Source organism: Bubalus bubalis, chromosome 6 (assembly GCF_019923935.1).
Source record: "Bubalus bubalis isolate 160015118507 breed Murrah chromosome 6, NDDB_SH_1, whole genome shotgun sequence".
In the NCBI taxonomy this organism is placed as follows: domain Eukaryota; kingdom Metazoa; phylum Chordata; class Mammalia; order Artiodactyla; family Bovidae; genus Bubalus; species Bubalus bubalis.
The window spans coordinates 107,781,124-107,808,596 of record NC_059162.1 but is presented as its reverse complement, the minus strand read 5'-3'; the positions used below and the strand labels follow the sequence as shown (position 1 = coordinate 107,808,596).

The window sequence follows — 27,473 nt, the reverse complement described above, 5'->3', positions numbered from 1 at the left end:
ATCAGAATCCCACTTCTGGGCATTTGAACATACCATGGAAAGACAGTGAGGCCCTGGCTGCAGAATTTATAAGCAGGCTTGGGGAGGCGAGGGGAAAAGGGGCTGCCAGCCTGGGCGGCTGCAAGGTGCTAGAAACAACCCTTCCTGCAGAGGAGGTGGGGTTGGTATGGAGAGAACTCACAGATGAGGGGCTGGTGATTCCTGCCACGCTTCTGGTCATCAGGCTCCATGAGACACTCCTGAAGGCTTCCAAACACAGCCCCTTCTGTACTGCTTCGTCTTTTCAAGGGTTTTTGTTCCCAGCAAAGTCACACTCCCTATGGGCCAGGGAGCATCCACCCAGCTCAGCACTGGGACTGTATCTATGCTCTGATCCCCGAGTGTCAGTTCAGTGAGCCCTTTCTAAGCAACTGCTGCCTGCCTGGCTCCTTCCCAGTGACCTTCGCTTGACGTCAGGGACCCCCAGAACCCTGTCCCAGCCGCTTTTCTCACTCATGCCCCCTTCCCTTGGCCATCCCCTCAGGTCCTTTGGCTTCAGCTACCATCTCTGGGTTGAAAGCCCCCAACTTCCTCTCTCTCTCTCTCAGCTCTCCAGATTTCTCTTTTCAAAATCTGTTATCTGATTCAGCAAAGAACTCCCTGGAGTCACTGAGGAGGGAGTGAAGTCCTAACACATGTAATGCTAAACTGAAAGCAAAGTTTTGCTTTAATGAATACAATTGTCACCAAAGTGAGAACAGTTTAACTGTAGATTACCTATCAAATTCAAAGACAATAAACTTATGCAGAAAGAGATAGTGGATCTGGACCTAACTCCACTTGTTAAACCACCCTTGAGCTGCAACCATAGACTTATCACAGATACAAGAAGTCAGCCAAAATCAAGAAAAAGTATCCTAGGAGAATCAACTGGCCCTACAGAGTTTACAATAAGGAACATTGTATACTTTCTATTATTATTTGTAAATGATTGGTTACACAGTCTCCACATCAGTAAAATTAAAATTCGAGTGCATACATTCATTGCTGTGAGAGCTGACTGTTAAACATTTATCAGTACATTATTTATCAGCATATTATTTATGCTGAGCCCTGGCACGCCACCAGACCTGACAACATGTTCCCACAGTGGTACTTTTCCATAAAATTTGAAACAATATGTTTCTGCGTTCTTTTTCTTAAAAGGGTTGCAAACTATGCACAGAATCCAGCCACAGAAAGTCTGGATCAGCCCCCAGGGGAAGCTTTTTGTCAACTGTAAACAGTAGGCAGTAGTGGTGAAAACGGACACGATGACGGGTTACCCAAAGAAGACCCGAGCAAAGAGGGAGAGCTGTGTGTCCACGGTGAGGAGGGGCCAGGAACACTCCGGCTGGGTAGGCCGCTCAGGGGGCCAGTGGAGATGTTTAGAAACAAAGCAAGAAGGACTTATGCTGGGAGGGGCTTGTAAAGAAAAGGAAGCCGGCAAGAGAGGGGGACAGACCGCAGCTGGTAATGCAACCCTAGGTCCCTCCCAGACCCAGACTCACCTTCTCGAAGTATCTGATCTCATACTCTGTGCCGTTGGCCCCTGGGGCTCCCGCGGGGATGGGCTCCCGCCATGACAGAGACACGCTCTGGGGCTCCACTCGGTCCCTGCGGATTTCATCCTCCTCCCAGGGCGCTGAAAGTTGAGTAATGCGAGGTTCTCTGGGGCAGGGGCAGAAGGCTGGAAAGGCGGGGCGCGCGGGGAGCCAAATGGGGCGGGGCCCAAGGGGCTGTGGGTGGGGCAAGAGGCTCCTGAGGGGCGGGGCCTGAGGGATAGCGTCTTCATGAGGCTAGAGGAAAGCTCTGACACCGCAGCTCTTGGCTTCCTTGGTTCTGAGCGGGAAAGAAGCAGGCCACGTGCTGCTTGCCCACCCCCTACACTCCAGCCTCCCTTCAGGTGGCTGGTTCTAATTCTCCTAGGCTATTTCTACATGCTCTATGGCTCGGAGATATTAGACAGCACAGCAGGCAGGAAGACAAGCTACTTAACTATTCTAATAGTCTGGTCAAGAGGTAATATACTCAAATAAACTAGGAATAGAAGGAAATTAGTTCAGTTCAGTTCAGTCGCTCAGTCGTGTCCGACTCTTTGCGACCCCATGAACTGCAGCACGCCAGGCCTCCCTGTCCATCACCAACTCCCGGAGTTCACCCAAACGCACATCCATCGAGTCGGTGATGCCATCCAGCCATCTCATCCTCTGTCGTCCCCTTCTCCTCCTGCCCCCAATCCCTCCCAGCATCAGAGTCTTTTCCAATGAGTCAACTCTTCGCATGAGGTGGCCAAAGTACTGGAGTTTCAGCTTTAGCATCAGTCCTTCCAATGAACACCCAGGACTGATCTCCTTCAGAATGGACTGGTTGGATCTCCTTGCAGTCCAAGGGACTCTCAAGAGTCTTCTCCAACACCACAGTTCAAAAGCATCAATTCTTTGGTGCTCAGCTTTCTTCACAGTCCAACTCTCACATCCATACATGACCATAGGAAAAACCATAGCCTTGACTAGATGGACCTTTGTTGGCAAAGTAATGTCTCTGCTTTTTAATATGCTATCTAGGTTGGTCATAACTTTCCTTCCAAGGAGTAAGCATCTTTTAAATTCATGGCTGCAATCACCATCTGCAGTGATTTTGGATAAAAATAAAGTCTGACACTGTTTCCACTGTTTCCCCATCTATTACCTCAACAAAATAAAGGCCATATATGAAAAGCTCCAGCTAACATCATACTTAATGGTGAAAAGCTGAGAGCTTTCTTTTGAAGATTAGGAATCTTGCCACTTCTATTCAGCACAGTCCTGGAAGTCCTAGACAGTGCAATTAGGCAAGAAAAAGAAATAAAAGGCTTCCAGATTGGAATGGAGGAAGTAAAATGATCTCTGTCCACAGATGACATAATCTTATATGTAGAAAACACTAAAGGTTCCACAGAAAATACTGTTGCCAAAATTGCAGGATACAAAATCAAATCACAGAAACTCATTCGCATTTCCACCCACTAACAATGAACAATATGAAGTGAAAAATCAAGAAAGCAATCCCACTTACTTAAGTTTATTACAAAACAAAAAAGCCTCTTTAACAAATGGTGGTAGGAAAATTGAATATCCACGTGAAAAAGAATTAAGTTGGGCCCTTAGTTTACACTACATACAAAAATGAACTCAAAATGAATTACAGACATAAATGTAAGACCTGAAACTTCTAGAAGAAAATATAGAGGAAAAACTTCCTGATACTGAATTTGGCAGATTTCTTGAATATGACACAAAAAGCAAAAAGCATAGACAGCAAATGTAAGAACAACAAATGGCACTACAAACTTAAAAACATCAGGACAATAAAGGAAACAATCAACAGAGTGAAAAGGCAACCTATGGAATGGGGGAAAATATTTACTACCCACATATCTGATAAGGGGTTAATGTCCAGAATATAAAAAGAACTCCTTCAATTCAGCAACACCACCACCAAACCCCACAAATAATCCAATTTAAAAATGGGCAGGGACTTCCCTGGTCGTCCAGCGTTGAGAATCCACCTGCCAGTGCAACAGACACGGGTTCGATCCCTGCTCCCGGAAGACTTCACATGCCGTGAGGCCCATGGACCACAACTAGCAAGCCTATGCTCTAGAGCCCGTGCTCCGCAACAAGGGAAGCCACCACGGTGAGAAGCCTGCACGCTGTGATAGAGAGTAGTCCCTGCTCTCTTCAACTAGAGAAAGCCCGTGAACAGCAACAAAGACCCAACAGAGCCAAAAATAATACATAAATAATCATTTTTTTTAAATGGGCAGAGGACTTGAATAGACATTTCTCCAAAGATGTGCAAATGGCCAATAAGCACATAAAAAGATGTTCAATATCACTAATCATGAGGGAAATGGAAGTCAAAACTATGAGATATCACCTCGTACCTGTTAGGATCAAAAATAAACAAAAGGCAGAAATAACAAGCGTTAGTGAGACGGTGGAGAGACTGGAACCCTGTGCGCTGTTGGCACTGATGCTGGGAATGTAAATTAGTGCAAACACTATGGAAAACATATGGAGGTTCTTATAAAAATATAAAAATAGGATCCAACTATAGATAATCATATTAAGTAAGTCATAAAGAGAAAGACAAATCCCACATGCTAGCGCTTACTTGCGAAGTCTAAAATATGACACGAGTAAACCTATCCATGAAACAGAACCTCAGATACGGAAGTCAGACTGGTGGTTGCCAAGGTGGGAGGGAGCCTGGAGAGGGGCAGAGTGGGAGGTTGGGGGTAGCAGATGTAAGCTTCTATACAGAGAAGGGATGAACAACTAAGTCCTACTGTATAGCCCAGGGGACTATGGTCAGTATCCTATGATAAACCATAATGGAAATGAGCATTTTTTAAATGTATATAACTGAGTCACTTTGCTGTATAGCAGAAACTAATGCAACGTTGTGAATCAACTATATTTCAACAAAAATATTAATGAAAAACAAAATAAAGATAGAGCTACCGTGTGACCTAGCAATCCCTCTTCTGAGTATGTAGCCCGAGGAAATGAAATCACAATTTTGTACAGACTACCGCACTCCCCTGTTCATTGCAGCATTATTGACAATAGCCAAGATACAGAAACAATCTAAGTGTCTGCTGACAGACGAATGGATAAAGACAAAATCATATACATATATATTTAATGATATGTTATTCAGCCATTTTTTAAAAAAAGAAATCCTTCCATTAGCAAAAGCACAGATGAACCCTGAGGGCATTATGCTAAGCAAAATAAAACAGAGAGACAAATGTTGCCTGATGTCACTTATACGTAGAATCTAGAAAAGCCAAACTCAGAGAACAGAGAATAGATTGGATTTTTGCCAAGAGATAGGACATGGGGGAAACAGGGAGATGCTGGTCAAAGATCCAGACTTCCAATTATAAGAAGAATAAAATCGGGGGATCTAGTGTATATCATGGTGTACTTGAAAGCTGCTAAGGCAGATCATCAGTGTTTGCACCATGCACAAAATGTAATTATGTGAGAGGATGGATGTGTTAACTAACCTTCCCATGGCAAGCATTTCACAATATACACGTGCACCAAATCATATTTAGAATTACACAGAGTTATATGTCAATGATGTCTCAAAAAGGTAGAAAGAAAAAAAAAAGAAAATGTGATACAGACATACAATGGAATACTACTCAGCTTAAAGAAAGGAAATCATGTCATATGCTACAACATGGATCAACTTTGAGGACATTATGCTGAGTGAAATAAGCCAGTCACAAAGAGACAAATACTGCGTGATTCCACTTCTACGTAAGCTATCTAAAGTAACTGAACTCTTAGAAGGTAGAATGTGGTTGCCACGGTCTGGGAGGAAGGGGGGAAGAGGAGTTGTTGCCCAAGAAGTATAGAGTTTGCATTTTTTTTTTAATAGGTTGCATTTTGCAAGATGAGAAAGTCTATAGGGGCCTGTTGTATGATGACATGCATATAGTTAATGCTACTGTACTGTACACTAAAAACGGTTAATTTGGTAAATTTCCTGTTATATGTTTTTTTACCATAATAAAAAAAAAAATAGTGATGCTCAGGTCACACAACCCAAAGCAATTAAATCAGTTTCTGTGGGGTGGGATTCAGGCGTTACTATCTTTTTAAAAAGCTTCTCAGTGATTCCAATGTGTGTTGAACAGAGGGTTTCCCAAGCGAAGATGCTAGGAAAGCGGATGTGTAAGTGGATGGCATGCATCACTGACTCGATGGACGTGAGTCTGGGTGAACTCCGGGAGTTGGTGATGGACAGGGAGGCCTGGCGTGCTGCGATTCATGGGGTTGCAAAGAGTTGGACACAACTGAGCGACTGATCTGATCTGAAGTGGTTCCAAGGGCTTCCCTGATGGCTCAGCTGGTAAAGAACCCACCTGCAATATAGGAGACACATGAGATGCGGGTTCAATTCCTGGGCTGGGAAGATTCCCTGACAGAGGGCATGACAACCCACTTAAGCATTCTTGCCTGGAGAATCCCATGGACAGAGGAGCCTGGAGGGCTATAGTCCATGGGGGTCACAAAGAGTCAGACACGAGCGACTAACCCCACAAGTGGTTCCAAGGCTCACAAAAGGTATCCAGGAGGGAGATGGAGATCTAAGAGCCATTCGAAGGTGATTTGATGAAACTGCCCAGGGCAACGCAGAAAGGGAGAGAAGCCACAGCTATAAGGAAACAAGCCCAAGAAATTACCACACTTAAGAGGCAGGCAAAGAAAGAGGAGCTTGGGAAGGAGGAGCCAAAGAGAGGAGAGGAAAAACCAGGAACAAATGAGGCTACAGAAGCCCAGGAAAAAGAACTTTTAGGAAGGTTCCCTCTTGACTTTTCCTGTTATTAGCTACTGGTCCACAAGCAAGAGCCTCAATCCCCTTACACGTAGATGGGAAACAATAATGACCTCTTCATACCTGCTTTGAGAATTTTATGAATTAATAACATATAAAGAGCTTAGCACAATACTTGACATAGAACAAGCACTCAATACCACATTTACTGGCAAAAGGAGATGCTGGTTGGCAGTGTCATATGCAGAGCAAAGACAGGTAACAAAACAATTCAAAGTGCCACTGGGTTTAACAATGTGGAGGTTTCTTCAGGGCATTCAGAGGAAGTAGACAGCAGGAAGTAGCCACAGGACTGGAATAGGTCAGTTTTCATTCCAATCCCAAAAAGGGCAATGCCAAAGAATGTTCAAACATTCTTTGAATGTACAATTGCACTCATTTCATATGCTAGCAAGGTTATGCTCAAAATCCTTCAGGCTAGGCTTCAGCAGTATGTGAACCCAGAACTTTCAGATGTACAGGCTGGGTTTAGAGAAGGCAGAGGAACCAAAGATCAGATTGCCAACATTTGCTGGATCATGTAGAAAGCAAGGGAATTCCAGAAAAACATCTACTTCTGCTTCATTGACTATGCTAAAGCCTTTGACTGTGAGAATCACAAGAAACTGGAAAACTCTTAAAGAGATGGGAATACCAGACCATCTTACCTGTCTCCTGAGAAACCTGTATTTGAGTCAAGAAGCAACAGTTAGAACCAGACACGGAACAGAATGGTTCAAAATTGGGACAGGAGTACGTCAAGGCTGTATATTGTCATCCTGCTTATTTAACGTCTATGCAGAGTACATTGTTCAAAATGCTGGGCTGGATGAATCACAAGCTAGGATCAAAATTGACAGAAGAAATATCAACAACCTCAGATATGCAGATGATACCACTCTAATGGCAGAAAGTGAAGAGGAGCTAAAGAGCCTCTTGATGAGAGTGAAAGAGGAGAGTGAAAAAGCTGGCTTGAAACTCAACATTCAAAAAACAAAGATCATTGCATCCAGTCCCATAACTTCATGGCAAATAGAAGGGGAAAAAGTGGAAGCAGTGACAGATTTTATTTTCTTGGGCTCCAGAATCACTGTGGACAGTAACTGCAGCTATGAAATTAAAAGATACTTGCTTCTTGGAAAGAAAGCTATGACAGACAAAGACAGTGTATTAAAAAGCAGAGACATCACTTTGCTGACAGCTATAGTTTTCCCAGTAGTTACGTACAGATGTGAGAGCTGGACCGTAAAGAAGGCTGAGCGCCAAAGAATTGATGCTTTCAAACTGTGGTGCTGGAGAAGACCTGTGAGAGTCCCTTGGACTGCAAGGAGATCAAACCAGTCAATCTTAAAGGAAACCAATCCTGAATATTCACTGTAAGGACTGATACTGAACCTGAATCTCCAGAACTTTGACCACCTGATGCAAAAAGCAAACTCATTGCATCCTGATGCTGGGAAAGACTGAAGGCAAATGGAGAAGGGGTGGTAGAGGACGAGATGGTTAGATAGCACCACCTTGTCCAATTTAACAGACATGAATTTGAGCAAACTTTGGGAGATAGCAAAGGACTGAGGAGCCTGGTGTGCTGCAGTCCATGAGGTCACAAAGAGTTGGACACAACTTAGTGACTGAACAACAACAAAACAGCAGGTAGCAAGGAGTCAAGGAAATGGAGACAAGGGTGTAAGGAGCTGTATTTGAAAAGCATATAAACAGGGCTTCCAGTTTCAAATGGTCACCATCTAAGAGCTCCCATTAATTGCTCTCTCTTCCAAATTCTAAATAAAGCCCAAATATACGGAAAACACAGAAATGTCACCATACATGAGTCTTGACAGCTAATTGCCAGAATCGGGGATGGGGAGTAGAGTGGCATATTTCCACCTATGATGAAGCCAGTGGGACTGGACTGAAAAATACAATTGTAGTGAACCCCCAGGCTATGCTGCCCACAGAGTGACATTGCCTCCCATCCTAAAAATAACTTGAAAGATCCTTTATCCTTCCTCCCACCGTCTGACCCTTTAAAAAAAAGGAAAGAAAAGCAAGGTCTTTGTCGACTGGACAATGAGCGCACAGCCATCGCTTCACCGCATGGTTGCTTCCCCTATCCCGAGAGGGCCTCTCAGCCTAGACACACTGGGAGACGGCAGCGCCCAGAAAAGATGCAGGCACAAAGGGAAGAGGAGCGATGAGACATGCTAGGAAGGGGTGCAACCTCTTGTAGATACAGATGGAGGGCAGAGATAGGAAAGAGCCAGGAATGCCATTTTTTAAAACTACATCTTGTGACTGTTATCAGAGGGCCAGGATACAGAGATAGGAGAAGGTTCCATTTCAGCCCCACAGAGTGATGTTAGATGAAAGCCTGATAAACCCTGAGAACGAAGCTAAAAACAGAGCCCCAGCACCTGCTCTCCCACCGTACATTTGTTCTGCGGTTCAGCCGGCACCTGAGTGGGGCCAAGAGTCCAGCAGACACTGGCTGTTCAACAGCCATGCCCCACTTTCCTGCTGACCAAGCCCAGCTTTGGATTCAGGGTCTACTGTCTGATGACTCAGGTTGATTCTGATTGTCCCAAAACATTCGTGTGCACTCATTCCCCTTGCCAATAATTGGATCAGGGTTGGATTCACAATCTAATTCTGGCCAAGAAAAGGAGAAATTACCTAAGAGGAAGAGGGATTCTGGGAAAGGTTACTTTAAAAAAAAAAAGTGTTTATTGAATTTGTTACAATTTTGCTTCTGCTCCTTTATGTTTTGGTTTTTTGGTTGCGTGGCATGTGGGATCTTAACTCCTCAACCCAGGATGGAACCCGTACCCCCTGTGCTGGAAGGCAAAGTCTCAACCACTGGACCACCAGGGAAGTGCCTGGGAAAGGCTTCCTGCTCTTAAAAAGACACCAACAAGGAAGAAACAGTTATTTTTCGGCCCTGGATGGCAGGGTGTGATGTCTGGAGTGGCCGTATCCATCTTGCCACCATAAGGGAGCCAGCCTAGGTTATAAGGACAGAAGACTGCAGAGAAAGAAAGAACCTGGGTCCTTGAGAGCAGTGTTCAGTTGCTGAATTAACCAAGCTCTAATTTTACTCTTCTTAGGTAAGCTAAGAAGTCATTTCAGTCAAAGGTCATTTGCACTGAATTGCACCGTTACTTGCGGCTGAAAGCTTCACAAACCAATCCAAAGGACAATTCATGTGTCGTGGTCTTGGTTTGGTTTTTGGGTTTTTTGGGCAAATATCAGCTATTTCCTTGTTCAATAATAAGTAAAGAGAAAAAAACTAAGAAAATGGGCATATGAAAAAATATTTCTAATTAGCAAAAAAAGAAAAGTATTATTCTGAAAACTCAGGAGGAACGGATCTTGAAGAGTGATTAATATGACAGTTAGAAGAACAAGTAAGGAGACTGTTTGGCATCTTCAAGAAGATGAAAGAAAACACAGCCTCTTGAAATAGAAGCAGAAGGCAATGAAGGGAAAACAGATGGAGAAGAAAAAGAAACAGGATGACATGAGATAAAAGTGGAGAAGGTGAGAAACGCTTGTAGGGAAACTAAAAATGCGTTAGCAAAATCGAAATATTTAAAAGTCATTATAAGTACATGGAATTTAGCAAAATCACAGGCAGAATGGGAAACTTAAACTTCTTAGTCTTTGGAATATAAAGCAGACAGTAAGAAGGAAATAGAAAAATTGAATAATATAGTACTTAGTATATATGAGGAAAGTGGGAGAGAGAGAACACTGCAATAATAATTAAAAAAAAATAAAAAGCAAAGTATGCATTGCTTCAAAGCAGCCGTGGAATCGTTAAAATGGTCACCATATAGTAAGCCACAGAGAACACTCCAGCAGCTCCTTGAAAAGGAAGCGCTGTAGGGAATCCCCTGGCAGTCCAGTGGTTAGGACCTGGTGCTGTTACTGCCAGGGCGTGGTCAAACCCTAGTTGCAGAATTAAGATCCCACAAGCCATGCAGCAAACGAATAAAATAAAAATGTAAACACTGTACAAACCTCCTTCTCTAAACATGAAGCAGTAAAATCAGGAACAAAAAGGTAACAAAGTAAGTCATCCAGAAATTAAAACACATTCTCCAAAACACTTTTAGTCAAAAGGACAATACTAGAAGAAAACATAGGTACAAATCCTTACGACCTTGATTTAGGCAATGGTGTCTTAGATATGAAACCAAAAGCACAAGCAACTTAAAAAAACAAACTGGGCTTCATCAAAATTTAAAATGTTGAGCTTCAGCAGATAGTACTAAGAAAGTGAAGGACAGGGAATCCCCTGATGGGCCAATGGTTAGAACTCCGTGCTTTCACTGCCAAGGGCTCAGACAAAAAAAGAAAGTGGAAAACAGCTAGTTGCCAGAGGCAGGGGGTGAGCAAAATGGGTGAAGGTGGTCAAAATGGACAAGTTTCCTGTTATAAAATAAATAAGTCCCGGAAATGTAATGTACAGGGTGGTAACTAGTGTGGTGATTACAATTAAAAATACTATATTGTATATTTGAAAATTGCTGAGAGTTGGTCTTAAAAGATCTCATCATAAGCAAAACAATTTATAACTGTGTGTGGTTATAGATGGTTACAGATGTTCTAGACTTATTGTGGTGATCACTCTACAGTATATACAAATATCAAATCATTATGTTGTATACCTAAAATTAATGTTATATGTTGATTATGCCTCAATTGCCAAAAAGAAAGTGAGTGACAATTCACAGAGCAAATATTTGCAAATCATGTGTACAATGGTTGTTATGTATGGAATTGTGTTCTCTCCAAAAGATATGTTGAGGTCCTAATGCCCAGTACCTCTAGAATGTGACTTTATTTGGAAATATGGTCTTCACAGAGGTAATCAAGTCAACATGAAGTCATTTAGGTGGGACTTACCCAGTGTGACTGATGTCCTTCTGAAAGGGGGGAAGTTCAGACACAGAGACAGACACTGATGGAGGGGAGATAACATGAAGACATGTGGAAAAGAGAGCCACGTGACTGGAGAGATGCATCTATGAACCAAGAAAGGCCAAGGACTGCCAGCTAATTCCAAGGGCTAGAAGGAAGGAACCCTTCTGCCCTACAACAGTCACACAGAGCATGGTCCTGCTGACACCTTGATTTCAAACTTCTCGCTTCCAGAAGCGTGAGACAGTAAGTTTGTTTTAAGCCATCCAACTTTTAGAAATTTGTTACAGCAATCCAAGGAAGTAATACAAAAGTATCCATAATATATGTATATATTAGGCAAAAAAATACCCCAAAACTCATAACTCAATGACAAAAAGAAAACCCAGCACATTGAAAAGAGGTTCAACATCAGTAGTCATTACGGAAATATAGACTGAAACCACAGTGAAGTATCACTTCACATCGAGTAGGATGGCTGTAATCAGCAAGACAAGCAAGTGTTGGTGAGGATGTGGAGAAACTGGAACCTTTGTGCATTGCTGGTGGGAATGTAAAATGGTACAGTTGCTTTGGAAGACAGTTTGGCAATGCCTCAAAAAGTTAAGCAGCTCCTCAAAAGATGTTTTTTAAGTTTCCATATATTTTGGTCCATGCGGACTCCCATAACAAGACACTACAGACTGGTGGCTTAAACATCAAAAGTTTATTTTCTTACAGTTCTAAAGACTAGAATTTCCAGATGATGCTCGCAGGTTCATATTTGTGTTCTGGTAAGGGCTCTCTTCCTGACTTGCTCCCAGCCACCTTCTTGCTGTATCCTCACCTGTCCTTTCCCCTGTGTATGGACAAAGGGCATAAATGAGTTCTGGTGTGTGTTCCTCTTCTTGTAAGGACACCTTGTAAGTCCCTGGGATTCCAGCCTCTCCCTTATGATCTCACTGTTGTTCAGTTGCTAAGCCATGTCCAACTCTTTGCGACCCCATGAACGGCAGCACACCAGGCTTCCCTGTCCTTCACCATCTCCCTGAGTTTGTTCAAACTCATGTCCATAGAGTCAGTGATTCCATCCAACTGTCTCATCTTCTGTTGCCTACTTCTCCTCTTGCCTTCAGTCTTTTCCAGCATCAGGGTCTTTTCCAAAGAGTTAGCTCTTCCCATCAGGAGGCCAAAGGTGGGCTCATTACCATTAATTATTTCCTTAAAGGCCCTATCTCCAAATATAGTAACACTGGGGGTTAAGGCTTCAATATAGAATTTGGGGGAGATAATTCAATCTATGACACCACATGACCTAGCAATTCCACTCCTAAGTATATACCCAAGAGAACTGAAAACTTATGTTTCCACAAAACTTGTACATGAATGTTCATAGCAGCATTACTCTAATAGCCAAAAATCAGAAACAGTCCAAATCCCATAAACTGATGAATGAATAAACAAACTTGTGGTATATCCACACAATGGAACATTAGCCATAAAAAGGATGCAGTACTGATACATGCTACAACATGGACGAGCCTTGAAAACATTATGCTAAGTGAAAAAAAGTCTACACATTGTATAATTCCATGGTTATAAAATGATCAGAATAGGAAAATCCATAGAAACAGAAAGTGGATTAGTGGTTATTAGGGGCTAGGGTGGGTGGGAGGAATCGGGAGTGACTGTTAATGGGCTTTCTTTTGGGGGTGATGAAAATGTTTTGGAATTAGAGAGTCTGTGATAGTTGCATAGGAAAAAATGACTGAATTGCACACTTTAAAAGGTAAGTGAAATTTTACGGTATGTGAATTTTATCTACAAAGAAAATGACAATATGAACAATGTGCAGTGTATAAAAACATACTAGATGTGACCAAAGCTAAACTCAGAGGAAATTTCTTAGACTTAAAATATTAAAACTATAACAACTAAGCACTGAACTCACCTAGAAAAAGACCTCAGGAAAGCAGGAGGATGGTATCAGGAAAGATAAAATCATAAAATAATTGACAAAAGTAAAGAGCAGTGGAATTGATGAGTTCAAGAGCTGGTTATCTGTCATAACCATAAAAACAATAAAATAAATTCCTTCCAAGAATAATTTTTAAGAAAGAAATCACAGGGCACAATATGAAGAAAGAGAAAGTAAACTCTAGATACTACAGAAAGTTTTTAAATAAACATTTCTGGGCTAATAAGTCAGAAAAAGATCATCAAAAGATGTTCTGTGGAAGTACAGATTAACAAAAGTGATTCAAAAGGAAGTTACAGAAAAGACTGGGCCATCAGCAAACTTTCCCACTAAAAATATAGTTTCCCAGGCAGTTCTGCCTGTCTCCAAAGAATGATAACTATGCTATTTAAACTATTCCAGAGCAGAGAAAAAGAAAAGATTATCCCTGATGGCTTTTTCAAAGCCAGCATTACCAAAATGCTAAAACTTGACAAAGAACACAAAAACTAATCTCTCTTATAAATGTAGATGGGAAATATTAAAATATAAGCAAATTAATTCAGCACATATTAAAAGAATAATACACTCATCTGCAGTACGGTATAATCTAGGAATGCAGAAAATCACATTGTAAAATCCATTAGTAGAATTCATCATATCAAAAGTTCAAAGGAAAAAAAACATGTGGTCATCTTGAAAGATGCTTAAGAAGCATTTTGTAAAATTAACATCCATTGCTGACTTTTTTAAAGCAAAAGCATTATATGGCCAAGGAGATAAAAGCAGGGCTTTGGTAATAGACAGACCTGAGTTCTGGCTGACTTTGGATAATTCACTTGGCCTCTCAGACTTCAGTTGTATCATCTGAAAGATGATTATAATTCTATTTAAATGAATTAATATAGAAAATCATATTGCATGGTACCCAACACAGAGCAGCCCTCAATCAGTGGAAGCTTAGTGTTTTTATTAATAAAATGGAAGCAGAAGATTATTTCCTTAACATGATTTTTAAATCCATCTATATCAAAATATGACTGTTATCAGGAAATACGAGATTAAAATTTGTGTTGCATATATTATGCAAAGGGGGATTTATAGTAGATAATTTTATTTATTTTTTTATAGTAGATAATTTTAGGTATGGATATAAATATAGAAAAAAATGTGGAAGGATATACTCCAAGATATTAGTAGTTGTGTTTATCTCTGGATAACAGGATTCTGGGTGCTTTCTTTCATTTTTTATACTGAATTTTTAAAATGTAAATGCAGGACTTTCCTGATGGCCCAGTGCCAATACAGGGGACACAGGTATGATTCCTGGTCTGGGAAGATCCCACTTACCATGGGGCAACTAAGTTCTTGCGCCACAACTACTGAAGCTCAAGGGCCCTAAAGCCCTGCATGCCACAGCAAGAGAAGCCACCACAGGGAAGAGCAGCCCCTGCTCTCCACAACTAGAGAAAGCCCACACACAGCAATGACTCAGGGCAGCCAAAAAAAAAAGAAGACAGAAAAAAAACTGCTAAATGTAAATGCAATAGCAAATGTTAGATAGGGATAACTAAAAAAAAAAACAACAAAAACCAAAACTGTTCTTCCAGAAAACCAGATAAGTTGGGAACCCTCTCCCAAAAGGCAGAGGAAATGGACTGGGAGCTGAAAATGACAAAGGAAGTGACAAGATTTGAGAATCAGAAAAATGGATGTACAACTCAAGGCATAGAAAGATTCTTAAGAGAGAGACTGGAGTTATCAGAGGTTCTAGTCAAAGTAATAACTGAAAAAAAACTCTCAGAAATAAAAAGAGGTACGCAGACTGAAAGTTTTACGATGTTATAGCCAAACTCAATGAAAAGAGGTCAATATTTGTTAGATTTTATTTTCACCAGTAGGCTAAAGAATTATACAAACATCCATGTGTGTACACCTTTGTACCCGAGTTACCTACAAAACAACGAAAATTACCCTGGCCTCAGACTTCTCTGCAACACAGCTGCCATTAGACAAGGATGCAGAGTCACAAAAGGATCCTATCTTCTCAGACATGAAAAGACTCAGGAATCATACACTCATTTCTTGCAAAGGATACTTGAAGGATTACTTGAAGCTGTACCCCAGCTGAGTGAGACAAATCAAAAGTCTTAATAAAAGTCAAGAATGAGGAAGGTGTGATATTAAAGGAGTGCAGGTCTTCACTTACTCATCTAAATTCCAGACTCCCAAAAGGGACTGTTATGTGTTGGTCAGTGAATTCTACTGCCCCTACCCTCCGACCCTCCGTGTTTCCTTGCTCTTTTCCAGGACCAGGAAAGAGGGTGAGGCAGTAGAATCCTTGTAGAGGCCAAGGGACGCACACAGCGTCCCTCTTTCTGAGATAGGAAATAAGGAGGTATGATTCGGCTTCCCACTGAAATTTTTGGACAGAGAGGGCAAAAGACTGCAAAATCTTCCACCTCTTTTTTCTGGGCACTGCAGAGCTGGGTGTGGGGCAAAGGCTCGCTCCCAGGTCGGGAAAGAGGAGCGGGCACTGGCTCCCGCAGACTCGCTGAACACTCACAACTTCTGTGGCCTGGAGGCACAGAGTCATCAGCATCTTCAGCCCCTCCGGCCTGGCCTTCGGGAGGGGAGCTGACCTCGGTGGGGGTCGGCGGGGTCGGGGATTTTTGTGGAAGACCAGCGATAGCAGTTTATCTGGGGTGGTTGCGGGCTGTGGGGATGCACGCGGTGGGCGGGACAGGGGAGCGCGCGGAGTGCGGAAGACCTTACCCCCCGGCCCGGTGGAGACCGTGACCTGCGCGTAGGTGGCTCCCGCGGCGGCCGCCGGGCCAGACACTCCGTTGAGCGCGGCCACGCGCACGGTGTAGCGCGCGCCGGGCCGCAGGTGCAGCAGCGTAGCGGCGCGCTCCCGCAGCCCCACCTGGCGCGGCACGAAGGCCACGCGCGGCCCGCATGGCTCGCATGCGCTCGCCGGCCCCTCGCGGCCGCAGCGCAGGCACAGCAGAGAGTACGTGACGTCCGAGCGGCCGCCCGAGTCGGCCGGCGGCAGCCAGCGCAGCCGCAGCGCCAGCGGCGAGCGGCTCAGGCTGTACTGCAGGTCCCGCGGCGCTGACGGCGGACCTGGGGTAGACGGGTGGGCGCAGTCAGGGGTTGGGGTGGGCGGCCGCGGAGCAGAGGAGGGAGGGGGCGGGCCCGGGCGGGAAGGGGAGGGGCGTGGGCCTGTGAAGGGCGGGGCCGGTAAGGGCGGGGAGGGGCGGGGAGGGGAGCGGAGGGGCGTGGGCCGGTGAAGGGCGGGATGTGGGAGTGGGGCGAGGTCAGTGATGGGGTGGGTGGACGTTAGTGAGGGGATGAGGTTACGGATCTGGGGACCCAACAGAGTGTAAGGGGCGGGAGTCCCCCTGCTGACTGGAGAGTTAAGACAGGTGAGGGGGGAGCGGTGGGCGGCGGCCCACAGGGTGATCCCCCCAACAAGCCTAACCTCATCCCTTCGTCTAGATTCTCTCTGTTGTCCTGGTTCTTCCATCCCCAGGCCCCAGCCTGCGGTCACCACCCCTCCCTCCACTCTGCCGTCTTGGGGGCAGGCCCCCCACGTTAGCCCTGGCGCTCCCCAGCGTGGAGCCCCTGCCCTCACCACACCTCGATTCCGCCTTTACAGACCGCCCCCAACCCTCTGCCCGTGGTAAGGCATTCAGGAGCTGGACTCACGGGTGCAGGACGCCGAGGGCGGGTCGGTGGGCGAGCGCGCATAGCTGTCCTGGCACACGCAGAACGTGGACGCGTTTTCCAGGGCCCGGCTGTGTTCTGGGCACGGTGAGCAGAGGGGCCGCCTCGGGGACACCTTGTAAAACCCTGGGGGACAGGCTGCGGGGAGGAACTGCGTGAGGAAGGGGTTACACCACAGCCTCTCCTCCACTTTCCTGATTGGGGTGGGGCTGCGTTGCTGCTTTTAGCAATTCACTGAATGCTCATAACAACCTGTGAGATTTGCACTTTATCCTCATTTTAAAAATGAGGGAACTAAGGCTCAGAGAGGTTAATTAACTTGCCAGATGCCCCACAGCTAGTAAATGGACGGATTCCAACTGCAGCCGACTGGTTCAGAGCCCACACCACACTGCCCTAATGCCCACTAGAAGAAAAGGAGCCAGGCTTTCCAGTTTTGATGTGAGGACAGAAGGGAGAGGCCTCTGAGGGTTGTTTCCCAGTTACTAAAGGACAGACACCCACACACTCCCAATTAGAAACACTGCCACACACAAACACATACACACTTGTCAGAGCTCATCCTCCCACCTCCACTGTTTGAGGGTTAATGCATCATAAATCCTCTACTGACGCACTTGGTCCCCATTTAGGAGTGGAGCCTGCCACTCTTAAGTGGAGGGAGAAGAGGGACCATGAAAGTTCCTTGGTTCTGACACCTCCTCAGTTACTTTGCTTCTCACTTCCTCACCTCCCCTAGAAGTCGGTGGTTAAAAGCACAGGCTTTTATATATAAACTACCTGGGTTTGCTGCTGAGTTGCACGACTTATTTGCTTTGTGGCCTTGGGCAAGTTGGTCCACTTCTCTGAGCCTTGCATAGAATACCTACCTCAAAAAGGTGGTTGGAGGGTTGAGATAAAAGATGCAAACTGCTGAGCCCAGTACAGACAACATTTGCACACTAATGGTAGTAATTACTCTTCCTCCAGCACAGGCCTAGAGTGGAAACAGCTAAACACCACTTTAAAAGGTTTCTCACCAGCTGGGCCAGGGAGGGAGGCAACAGCTGCTGGCCCTCCTCTCAGAGCTTGGGTGGTCCTCACCTGGTTCCCTGTCCCTGCCAGGATTTCTTTATCCCTCTCCTCTGGTTTAGCTTTTTGTGGAAGACTGGTGGCTCTCCAACCCCAAAAAGACATAGTACAATAGAAGGGATGCAGATTAGCCCTTGGGAAGAACTTCCAGCTCTCTGGGAGCAGAGGGTAGGGGCTGAGGGTTCTCATCTGGAGGCTTAGGTTTGGCAATGGGTCCCTCTTGCCTAGAGCCCTGGGCTTTGGGCTGCTTTGGGCAGGGCCTCCAAAGCTCAGGAGCCTTTGGAAGTCCTTGCCTTCGGAACAAAGCACGGGGTTCACTAACATCTGGTCTGGGCAGCAGCAGTCAGGCTGGGACTCTGGAGGCCTGGGTTCCAATGTTAGCCTTGCTACTTCCTATGCCTCTCTGGCCTCAAGAAACCAGACAAACGCGAACACTAAGCATGGCCTGCCCACCTCCTTTGGAAGTAAGAGAGGGACATGTTTGCAGGATCGCACAGCAGGAGGGAAAGAATGTGGGAGGCTCCTTTCTCCGTGTGTATGTGTGTCTGGGGTCCCAGAGGTGGGTGGTCCAATCAGAGACAGCATTGCTTATATCTACTTTGAGAGGCTCTGTTTAGAAGAGGTTGTATGGAGGGGCAGACTCAGAAAGGGACTCCTGAGAACCAGACCCCTTCCTCTCTTCCTCATGGTCAGAGTCAGAATTTCAGGGGTCCTCTAGTTGAACGCCCTCTGGCCCATCTTCCAGCAGCTTTCCCAGCAGGAGCCACAGTCTTTGCTCCGATACTTGGTAATGGGACCCCATCTCCTTCTGAGGCGGCCTCTGTTGAACAATGCTGGCAGTTTGAAAGTGCTTCCATTTAAATTGCACAGCAGCCCCCTAGGGTACTTTCCCCCAGCTTTAAGAAGAAAGGGGGAGTCCAGAGAGATTGAGTAACTTCTCACAGCCCCTCAGTACCAGGCAGAGCTGGGATCTGAGTGCAGGCCTCTGCCCCCTGTAGGGGGCACTGTGGGGGAGTGGGAATAGCAAGTCACAGCTGTTAGGTTGCCACCTGGCTTACATTGGCATTCAGTAAGCAAGTGGTGGGGCTTCCCAGGTGGCTCAGTAGTAAAGAATCCACTTGCAATGCAGAAGACACAGGGTCGATCCCTGGGTCAGGAAGATCCCCTGGAGAAGGAAATGGCAACCTGCTCCAGTATTCTTGCCTGGAAAATTCCATGGACAGAAAAGCTTGGTGGGCTACAGTCCTTGGCGTTGCAAAGAATTGGACATAACTTAGCGACTTGGCAACTGAGCACGCACGCCTTCATGCTGAGCCCAAATCAGCCTCTCTGCATGTAACCCGCCTCATGCCTCTCCATCGAAGGGACTTGATGTACCCTGTGGAGCCTCAGTATGTCTGCTTGGGCCCCTCTGCTCCAGGGCAGTCCTACAGAGATTTGAAGACACGAGTCATACACTCTGACTTTTTCCACCAAGGTAAACCCCACATCTTTCAATAATTCCTCTGGTGGCTGGGAGAGGAGCAACAAGAGTCATGGTCATTAAAGAGAGATGCCTCTGTGTGTCTTCAGAGAGGGCTCTGTAATAGCTACAGAAAACACTTGGAAAGCCTTCCCTTTTAAAATACAAACCTGACCATTTCATTTCCCTTTTTGAAACCCTCCAACAGCTCCCCAATGCCGACCCCACCCATGCCACACTGAACTTTTCCTTTTCCACCTCTGCATCTTGTCCCATAGTGTCTTATGCAACTTCTCTCCTGGCAAAGGCCTGTGTTTCTCCAAATCCTAGTTCAAAATAATCTCCTTTGTGAAGCTTTACCTGGCACCCTCCCCACGTCCTTACTCCCTAAGGCAGAGCTGATGCCATTACAAATGGCCTTTGTCTGGTCTCAGCCAAAGTCAGAAGTGGGATTGGGTTCCTGAGTCTGTGTGTGTGTGTGTGATTGCCTAGAATGTATATCTAAATCCCCTCCTGAAGTCCCTGATCCATTCATTCAATAATTTTTTAGCATCAGCTATGAACCAGGTGCTGTTCTAGGCTCTGGAGCTGCAGTAAAGCAGAGGTGAGTAAAGCAGAGCAAGATTCCCCTGTCCACTGGTACAGGTGCCCCCTCCTAACCCACAGAGAGAAGAGAAGCCATCGGTTGGTAATTCTCTTGTCTATCAGCTCTTTCCGGTAACAGTACAGGGAGTGGAGCCATAAAAACAGTCCATTTAAGGTATGGGCAGCAGGGCACTGTATTTAAAAACAATAAAACTGACTAAAACGTGGCCTGCTTTTTGTTAGCAGCATGCATCAGCAATTCTGATCCACATCAGTAATAAAATACTTCCCCAGAGGCCGTTGGCCTCCCCCAATTTGGTACCCCTTGGGCTCTCCACCTCCTGTGTAAACAAGGCTCCCTCTCATCTACAGTAAAAAAAATCCTCTCTCCACCCAATGTCCTCCTCAAGACATCATGCCCTCTTCTCCCCTTTCAAACGCAGCCTCCAGAGAGTGTTTACATTCCCTGCCTTTAGCTCTTCAATTTCCTTCATCCTCTTACCTGCTGCAGCTGGTAAGACCTCCATCACTCAGCTGAAACTGCTCTCACCAGGGCCACTAGGCAGACATCGACCAATCCTTGCATTACCCGATGGCTCACCAACACTGCAGGCCATCCCCTCCTGGAACTTCCATCACTCTTGTTGCTGTTTAGCTGCTAAGTCATGTCCGACTCTTTTTACCCCATGGACTGTAGCCCGCCAGGCTCCTCTGTCCATGGGATTTTCCAGGCAAGAATACTGGAGTGGATTGCCATTTCCTTCTCCAGGGGGTCAGCCTGACCCAGGGAACAAACCCAGGTTTCCTGCTTGGCAGGCAGATTCTTTACCACTGAGCCACCCAGGAGGCCCTCCATCATCCTTGGCTGCCATGAAATCACACTCTCCTCCAGCCTCTGATCACTGCCTTGCAGTCTTCTTTATAGCTCCCCTTTGTATATTGCTGTTCTGTGAGACTTCATCATTGGCCACCTTGCTTCTTACCCCACACATTCTCCCTGGTCTGTCCCAACCAAACCTATAGTTTCAAGTCGCATTTATCTCTCTGTTGCTGAGCTCCAGACCCGCTTTCTAGCTACCTCTATTTGAGTGCACCATGGAGACCATCAATTCTTTATGTGCATTCATGCCCTGTGTTCTCTACTCCAGTGAATTACCATCTGTCCATTCCGTCCTCTAGATGCAGATCAGTCAAAAAGGATTCCTTCCTCCTTTGAAATCAATGGTCACCAAGTGCTGTGGAGGTTATCTTGTTATTACATCCATCCTTGTCACTCAGTGAGCTCTTCTACTCCCTTGGTTCAGAACCCGTGCTCCTTCTCCTGAACTATTACATCATCTTCCTTCCTCAACTTCTGGCCTCTAATCCTTCCTTCTCCAGCTTTTTCTTTGTAATAGCAGCTCAAGTGATATTTTGAAAATACAAATCTGAATTTGTCAGATCTCTGCTTCAAACTCTCCCTAATGGTCTAAAGCATGAAGTCTAAGCTCTTTATCCCTTCTTTATCCCCACTCAAGCCCTTCATGAATTGCCGCTCCTCTTCTCCAGCCCCTTCACCCGCGCATCCCCAAGTGCCCTCTTCTGTATCCATGCTGACTTGCTGAACCCCAAGCATGCCATGTTCTCGCCTGCCTCCATGCTTCTACATACACAGTCTCTTACCTCAGAATTCTCTTGGCTACCTGGAAGAAAGGCCTTACCAACATCTCTCTCTACACTTAGAATTGGGTTCTCCTGTCTCCAGGCTTCCTCAGATTTCTATTGATATGTATCACTCTTTATGTTAACCGCTCACTCACCCAGTACATTTCCATTGAGCACCTACCATATGTCCCATTATGGACACTGGAGCTGCTAAGATAATACAACCCATTGTCTGAGCTCAAGAAGTTCCTAGTCGAGTGATAGAAACACTAGAGGTCACTGCAGACCATGGGGTAAATAGACGATGTAGAAATACAGGTTTGGAGAACCCAGAAGTGGATCCCAACCTTTCCTGAAGAGCCCAGAAAAGTTTTTATCTCCAAGTCTGTTACTGAACCACAAGAGCCCCAGGGAAAAGATGGTGACATTCATTTATAAACATATCACACACCCTCAATAAATGCAGGTGGGGTGTTCTCAACTCATTTGAATGGATGACTGAACAAAGGAATGAGAGCACGTTCAGTCACTTCTCCCACTGTCTTCCCACCACTGTATCAATCTCTCTATTAGCTCATACATCATCCTGTTGTGCCTTTTAAACGTTTACATCTTTCTACTTAGACTATGAATTTCTCAAGAGTTGAGATTTTGCCTGATTCCTTTTTGTTGCCCTGGCACCAAGAGAAGGACCTGGCTTAGGAAAAGCATCACTTGGTCTTTCTTCATTAAGTGCACATGGTCCACACCCCATTCATACCCTCAGTCCTCAGAGCTACAGATAGAGAAGGAGAGACCTGTTCCTGGTGCCCCCACAGACCAGAGAGTCTAACAGACCCCCCAACATGAAGGCTCTCCCCCGGGAGCATAGTGACTCTAGTTCAGAGAGTTGAGTGGGATCTTAGTAGTGACCTAGTGCAATTTCCCAATCTCTCTCTCCAGCTCAAGAATCCTCCTGCTGGCCTCTGACTTGTATATTGTTGGTGACAGGGAGCTCACCCCCTCTAATGTAACCAATCCCAGCAGCCTCTAGCTAATAGAGCTGGGCTATTGTAGAGTTCTTTCCTATGCACAGGGGAGGTAGCATGGTGTAGTAGAAAGAACCTGAGAGTTGGGCAAATCTGGATTTAAAACTCAGTTCCCTGTTTCTTAACTGCAAGTGAGGTGTTAATCTCTGTGAGCCTGTTTCCTTATCTGCAAAACAGGGATAAAGATGTTTTTATTGCTGTGAATAAATAAGAAGGTCTGTGTGAGGTGTTTATCATGGTGCCTGAAATACAGGTCCCTGATGACCCCTTGTATGGAGTCAAATCCATCTCTCAATAACTTCACTCACTGGTCCTGGCTGCACCCACTGGGAGCACCACAAAAAGTCAGGACTCCCAGCTCCATACCCCACGACTTCCCCACTCCCCCTCCTGCCTCTTTCATCTAGGACACACTCTCTCCCAACTGCCACCTGCGGGCTACACTCCCACACCACCCCCCCCAGGGCGCTGGATACCTTCACAGATGTCACCGCGTTCTTGGAATCCCGCACTGCAGCTGCACCGGCCCACGGGCACCAGCCACTCGCCATCGGCGCCACAGTGCATGCGCGGGGGGCTGCCGGGCTCCCCTTCTGAGTGTGCCACGCACGTTCCGGTCACCTCCACCAACGTGGAGAAGGCGCTCTCGGCTGCGGTGGCTGGGAACGCCGCCAGGCCCCGCACCGTGGCGCGGCACTGCTTGTAGTAGACTCGCACAGAGACTAGAGCCACGCAAGCGCCCACGTCCTGGAAGGCCAGGTGGAAGCCCCGCCGGCTGAGCGGACCGATCTCGCGCACCTCTGTATTCAGCTTCATCTTGCGCTCACCCAGGTCGCCCTGAGTGAAGCTCTCGTCTGCCGCGATTGTGTCGATCTTACGGGGCCGGCTGCCACCCGGGCGGGTACGCCCGCGGCCCAAATCGGCCTCGGTTTCCAGGTAGTAGACATTGAAAGTCTCCTTGCAGGTGCCCGCGGCTCCAGGGATGCTGCTGCAGTCACGCAGTGTGAACTGCAGCTCCACGAAGATGCGCTGCCCGCGGCCGCGGCTGATCCAGCCAGTCTGCAGCCAGTTGTCCTGGTTGGGCTCCAGCACGTTGCACACCTGGTATGTGCGAATGGGACGGTCGTGCTCGTCCACGCCGCTGATCTCCTCCCACTGGGGAAGAGAACAAACATGTGGGCGGCTCAGAGCCAAGGCGCCCCCAAGAGGTAGAGCCCTGGCATTGACTGGGGCTGAAGTCCCCATTCCCCATCATTTTGCATTCTCTTCTCCCCTCCTTCCCCATACACACCCCTGAAATTATAAAACGCAGAGCTGGGAGAAACCTTGGAGACAACTTAGGTCCAGTTGACAGGGAAAACAGGCTCCAGAGAGGGGTGACTTGAGTGGATAGACACTTCCTCTTATAGCAGAAGTAGGAAGTCTCCTTGCTCTCCACCCCGTGCTCTTTCCACAACACTAAGCTGCTGTCACACCATCACATCTCCCCCCATTACCCCAAGTTTCCAAGCCCCTTTTAGGATCCCAAGTCTTGCTTATCCTGTCAATCCATCAATCAACAACATTGCTTAGTGGACCTACTGGGTGCAAGGCACCATCCAGCATTGGTTCCATCCAGATGCTGTCTGTTCCTAGACACACCCAGTTCTCTTATCAGTTGTTTTTTTTTTTTTTTTTTTTTTTTTTTTTTGCGGTCTAACTGAAGAGTCAACATTTTCTAATAGGCCACTCTGGCTTGAAGCCAGGGCTGCTGGAGACTACATGCTCTCTGGAGCATTTTGATCTGATATAGCCGCGGGGAGATAAAGGGGCTGAGTCCTGGACCACCAGGAGCTCCTTGGGACAGAGAGGGAAAGGTTTGCACTTACCCCATTACTTGGCAGTGCAGTCCAGCCCAGCTCAGCTTGGGAAGCTTTGGAATCCAAAAGGATGACTAGAGAGAGGGAAGAACAGAAATATCAGAAAGTTCGGGGTGGGGGGGTGAGAACCTTTGGTGAGTTCACTTGAAATTTGCTGACTGAGAAAACAGAGAATGTGGTGAAGGATACAGACAAGTTTTTCCCACTTCATATATCCCCATGAGAAGGCATGAGTAGGTCTAGTCTAAAGAAAGGTAGCCACAATGATTAGGGAAGGAGCCTGTATTAGTTTTCTGTGACTGCTGCAACAAATTACCACAAATTTAGTGGCTTAAAACAACAAAACTTTATTATATTACAGTTCTGGAGATCAGAAGTTGAAAATCAGTTTCACTGGTCTAAAGTCAGGGTGTTGGAAAGACTGGTCCCTTCTGGAGGCTCAAATGGGAGAATCCATTGCCTTGCCTCCTTCAGCTTCTAGTGGCCACCTGGATTCCTTGGCTTGTGGCCCCCTCCTCCATCTTCAAAACACATCATTCCAGCCTGTTTCCTTCTCTAGCTCTGACTTCTGTGGCTCTCTTATAAGGCCCGTTGTGATTGTAATCGGGTCACCCATATAATCCAGTGTAACCTCTCCATCTCAAGACCCTTAGCCATACCTGCAATGTCTATTGCCATTTATGATAATATTCACAGGTTTTGGGGATTCGGGTATGGAAATATTTGGAGAGTCATTATTCAGCCTTGCATGGAATCCATGACATGTGCTCTAAGATTGGCTCTAAAATGGGGGGATCAGTGACCCCCCCCCACCTTCCCAGATCTCCCAAATTATAACTGAGTGTCAAGAAGAGGGAGAAAGTGATCATATCCGAGAATTCTTGTACACATTCCTGAATTCACTCATACTCATGGGTTCTTCTGAGGTCTGGGGTCACCAGGGATAGGGGAGACTTGAACTTTTTAGTTTGACTCCCAGGGCCTGTGGGGAAAACGAAGTAGAGAGACCCTGCCAGCAGCGAAAGAAGTAAAAATCTTTACTTCCTCAGCCAGCCCCTTTCCCAGGGGCTGTCATCTCCACTGCTTTTGAAAGATTATCAGGATTCCTTTAATATATAAAGCCATGACCCCTTCTAAACCAGAGCTGCATGTGGTCACTTTCTTCCCCCATGAGGCATCTGACCTGCAGTCTGAATTCTGCTGTCAGTATGGATTCCAGAGAAACACTGGTTAGAACAGCACAGCAGCAGCTCAGAGCCAGAAGCCCAGGCCATCCCCAAATCTTTGAAGATTACTCATCTGGAGCTTAAGCAAGGGGGTGTGGCTCCAAGGTGAGCCCTTTAAAGGGGTTGGCCCCAGAGGTGTCAGCGACAATGGGGAGGGCCACTGACAGCTTCCTAATTTCGGTGTAACCGACAGCACATCGGAATTGCATATTGGAAAACATCAGAGATCTAGCGCCCAGAACAACCCCGAGGCCAACGCCTCAGATCCCAGCTCCTCCAGCTCCTGCAACTGGATATTACGCCTCTGGATTTAACTGAGTGTACAGCTCCCTCAAATTCAGGGTCAGAAGCAAAACGCAGTCTCTGGTACAGCGAGCACCACCGAACCCGGCAACGCAGATTGCGCTGGTTAGTCTACACTCCAAATTCAGCACTGCGGACAGCTCCCTGGTCAGCACGTCGGACAGCTCCCAGACTCTTTCCTCCAATCCCCCACCCCACGCCCTCTCACCCACATTCGCCACCAGACCGCCCGCCCTCGTCGCCCCACCAGCGCTCTACCTTCTGTTTGCCACGCAGTGGTCCCCTAGACTCCCCACTGTTTCGGCTCCATCCCATCTCCTTATACTCAGATTTCACCTCCGCATCTCCCTGCCCCCACACCTTCCACCTCCAATTGCTCAGCCTGTCCGTCTCACCGGCCCCTAAACCGTCGCCTCTGGCTCCCACGGTTCCTGGTCTCTTTCTTCCCCAGCCTCCCAGGTCTCCAGCCCCCGAACTCCCCAGTGCTCCTCTCTTCTTCGTTGCTTAGCCACCTTTTCCTCTCTCTCCAGTTCTTTGCTTCTCGCTGTCCGCTTGCTTCAAACCCCAATACAGACTCCAGTCTCTTCGTATGACTCCTTCCTCAAGCACCCCGGTTCTTCAGCTTCCTATCTTTTGGCATCCAAGCCTCCAAAACAGCCACCAGTCTCCTCACCTTCCTCTGCGGTCCCTGGCCTCCCCGGCCCCAAAAGCAAGGCGAGACACAGCGGCATCAGGCAGATGAACAGGCGCAGCGGATGTGGGCCGGCGCCGGTCTCCATGGTCCGCAGACCGAGCTGTCAGTGCGGCGGCGGCTCAAGCCGCGCCAGCCCCAGCACCGCTGAGCAGTGCCCCCAGACCCTAGCGCTGGCTGTGGGGCGGGATCTCGCCGGTGACCATCATCCATGGGCACCAATCCCTATGTACCACCGCGGGAAGTCCACCAATCCCCGCTAGGAGAAGGTGGAGAGGTGGAGTTTCATAGGCCAGGGGCGGAACAGCAAATTGGAGGGGGAGAAGGAAGGGGTCCCGCCAGTCTCCAAACCATGGGGGGTGGGGCAGCACTGAGACCCGGTTCGGTTCATGGGGAGAGGGATGACCTGCCGTAGGTGGCCCAGAGCGCTGAACCTTAGCCTCACATTCCTGAGAAACAGGCAATGTGGGCGTGGCTTAAGGAGGAGCAAACCGCGGCGAGGCAGCGACACTTACGGCCTCTGAGCTAACCTGGAAGACCCCTAGTACCCAGGACTTGCAGGAGGTTTTGAAGACTGGTGTCCCGACCCGAAGCTCTGGGAAGCTCCTCTATCTTCTAGC

The 27,473-nt window shown here is 46.7% G+C and overlaps 1 protein-coding gene across 1 annotated transcript in view; it reads right to left on the bottom strand.

Moving 5' to 3' along the window:
- EPHA10 (EPH receptor A10) overlaps positions 1-27,148 on the bottom strand; it is a 42,970-nt gene extending 15,822 nt beyond the window's left edge. The window contains exons 1-6 of the mRNA XM_025289057.3: positions 26,836-27,148; positions 24,643-24,707; positions 23,251-23,929; positions 16,967-17,122; positions 16,031-16,381; positions 1,530-1,663 (exon numbers count right to left, since the gene is read on the bottom strand). Of these exons, the coding sequence (XP_025144842.2) occupies positions 1,530-1,663; positions 16,031-16,381; positions 16,967-17,122; positions 23,251-23,929; positions 24,643-24,707; positions 26,836-26,941 (1,491 nt within the window). The 5' untranslated portion in view covers positions 26,942-27,148. The remainder of the gene's footprint in view (positions 1-1,529; positions 1,664-16,030; positions 16,382-16,966; positions 17,123-23,250; positions 23,930-24,642; positions 24,708-26,835) is intronic.
- Positions 27,149-27,473: the final 325 nt, after the last annotated feature.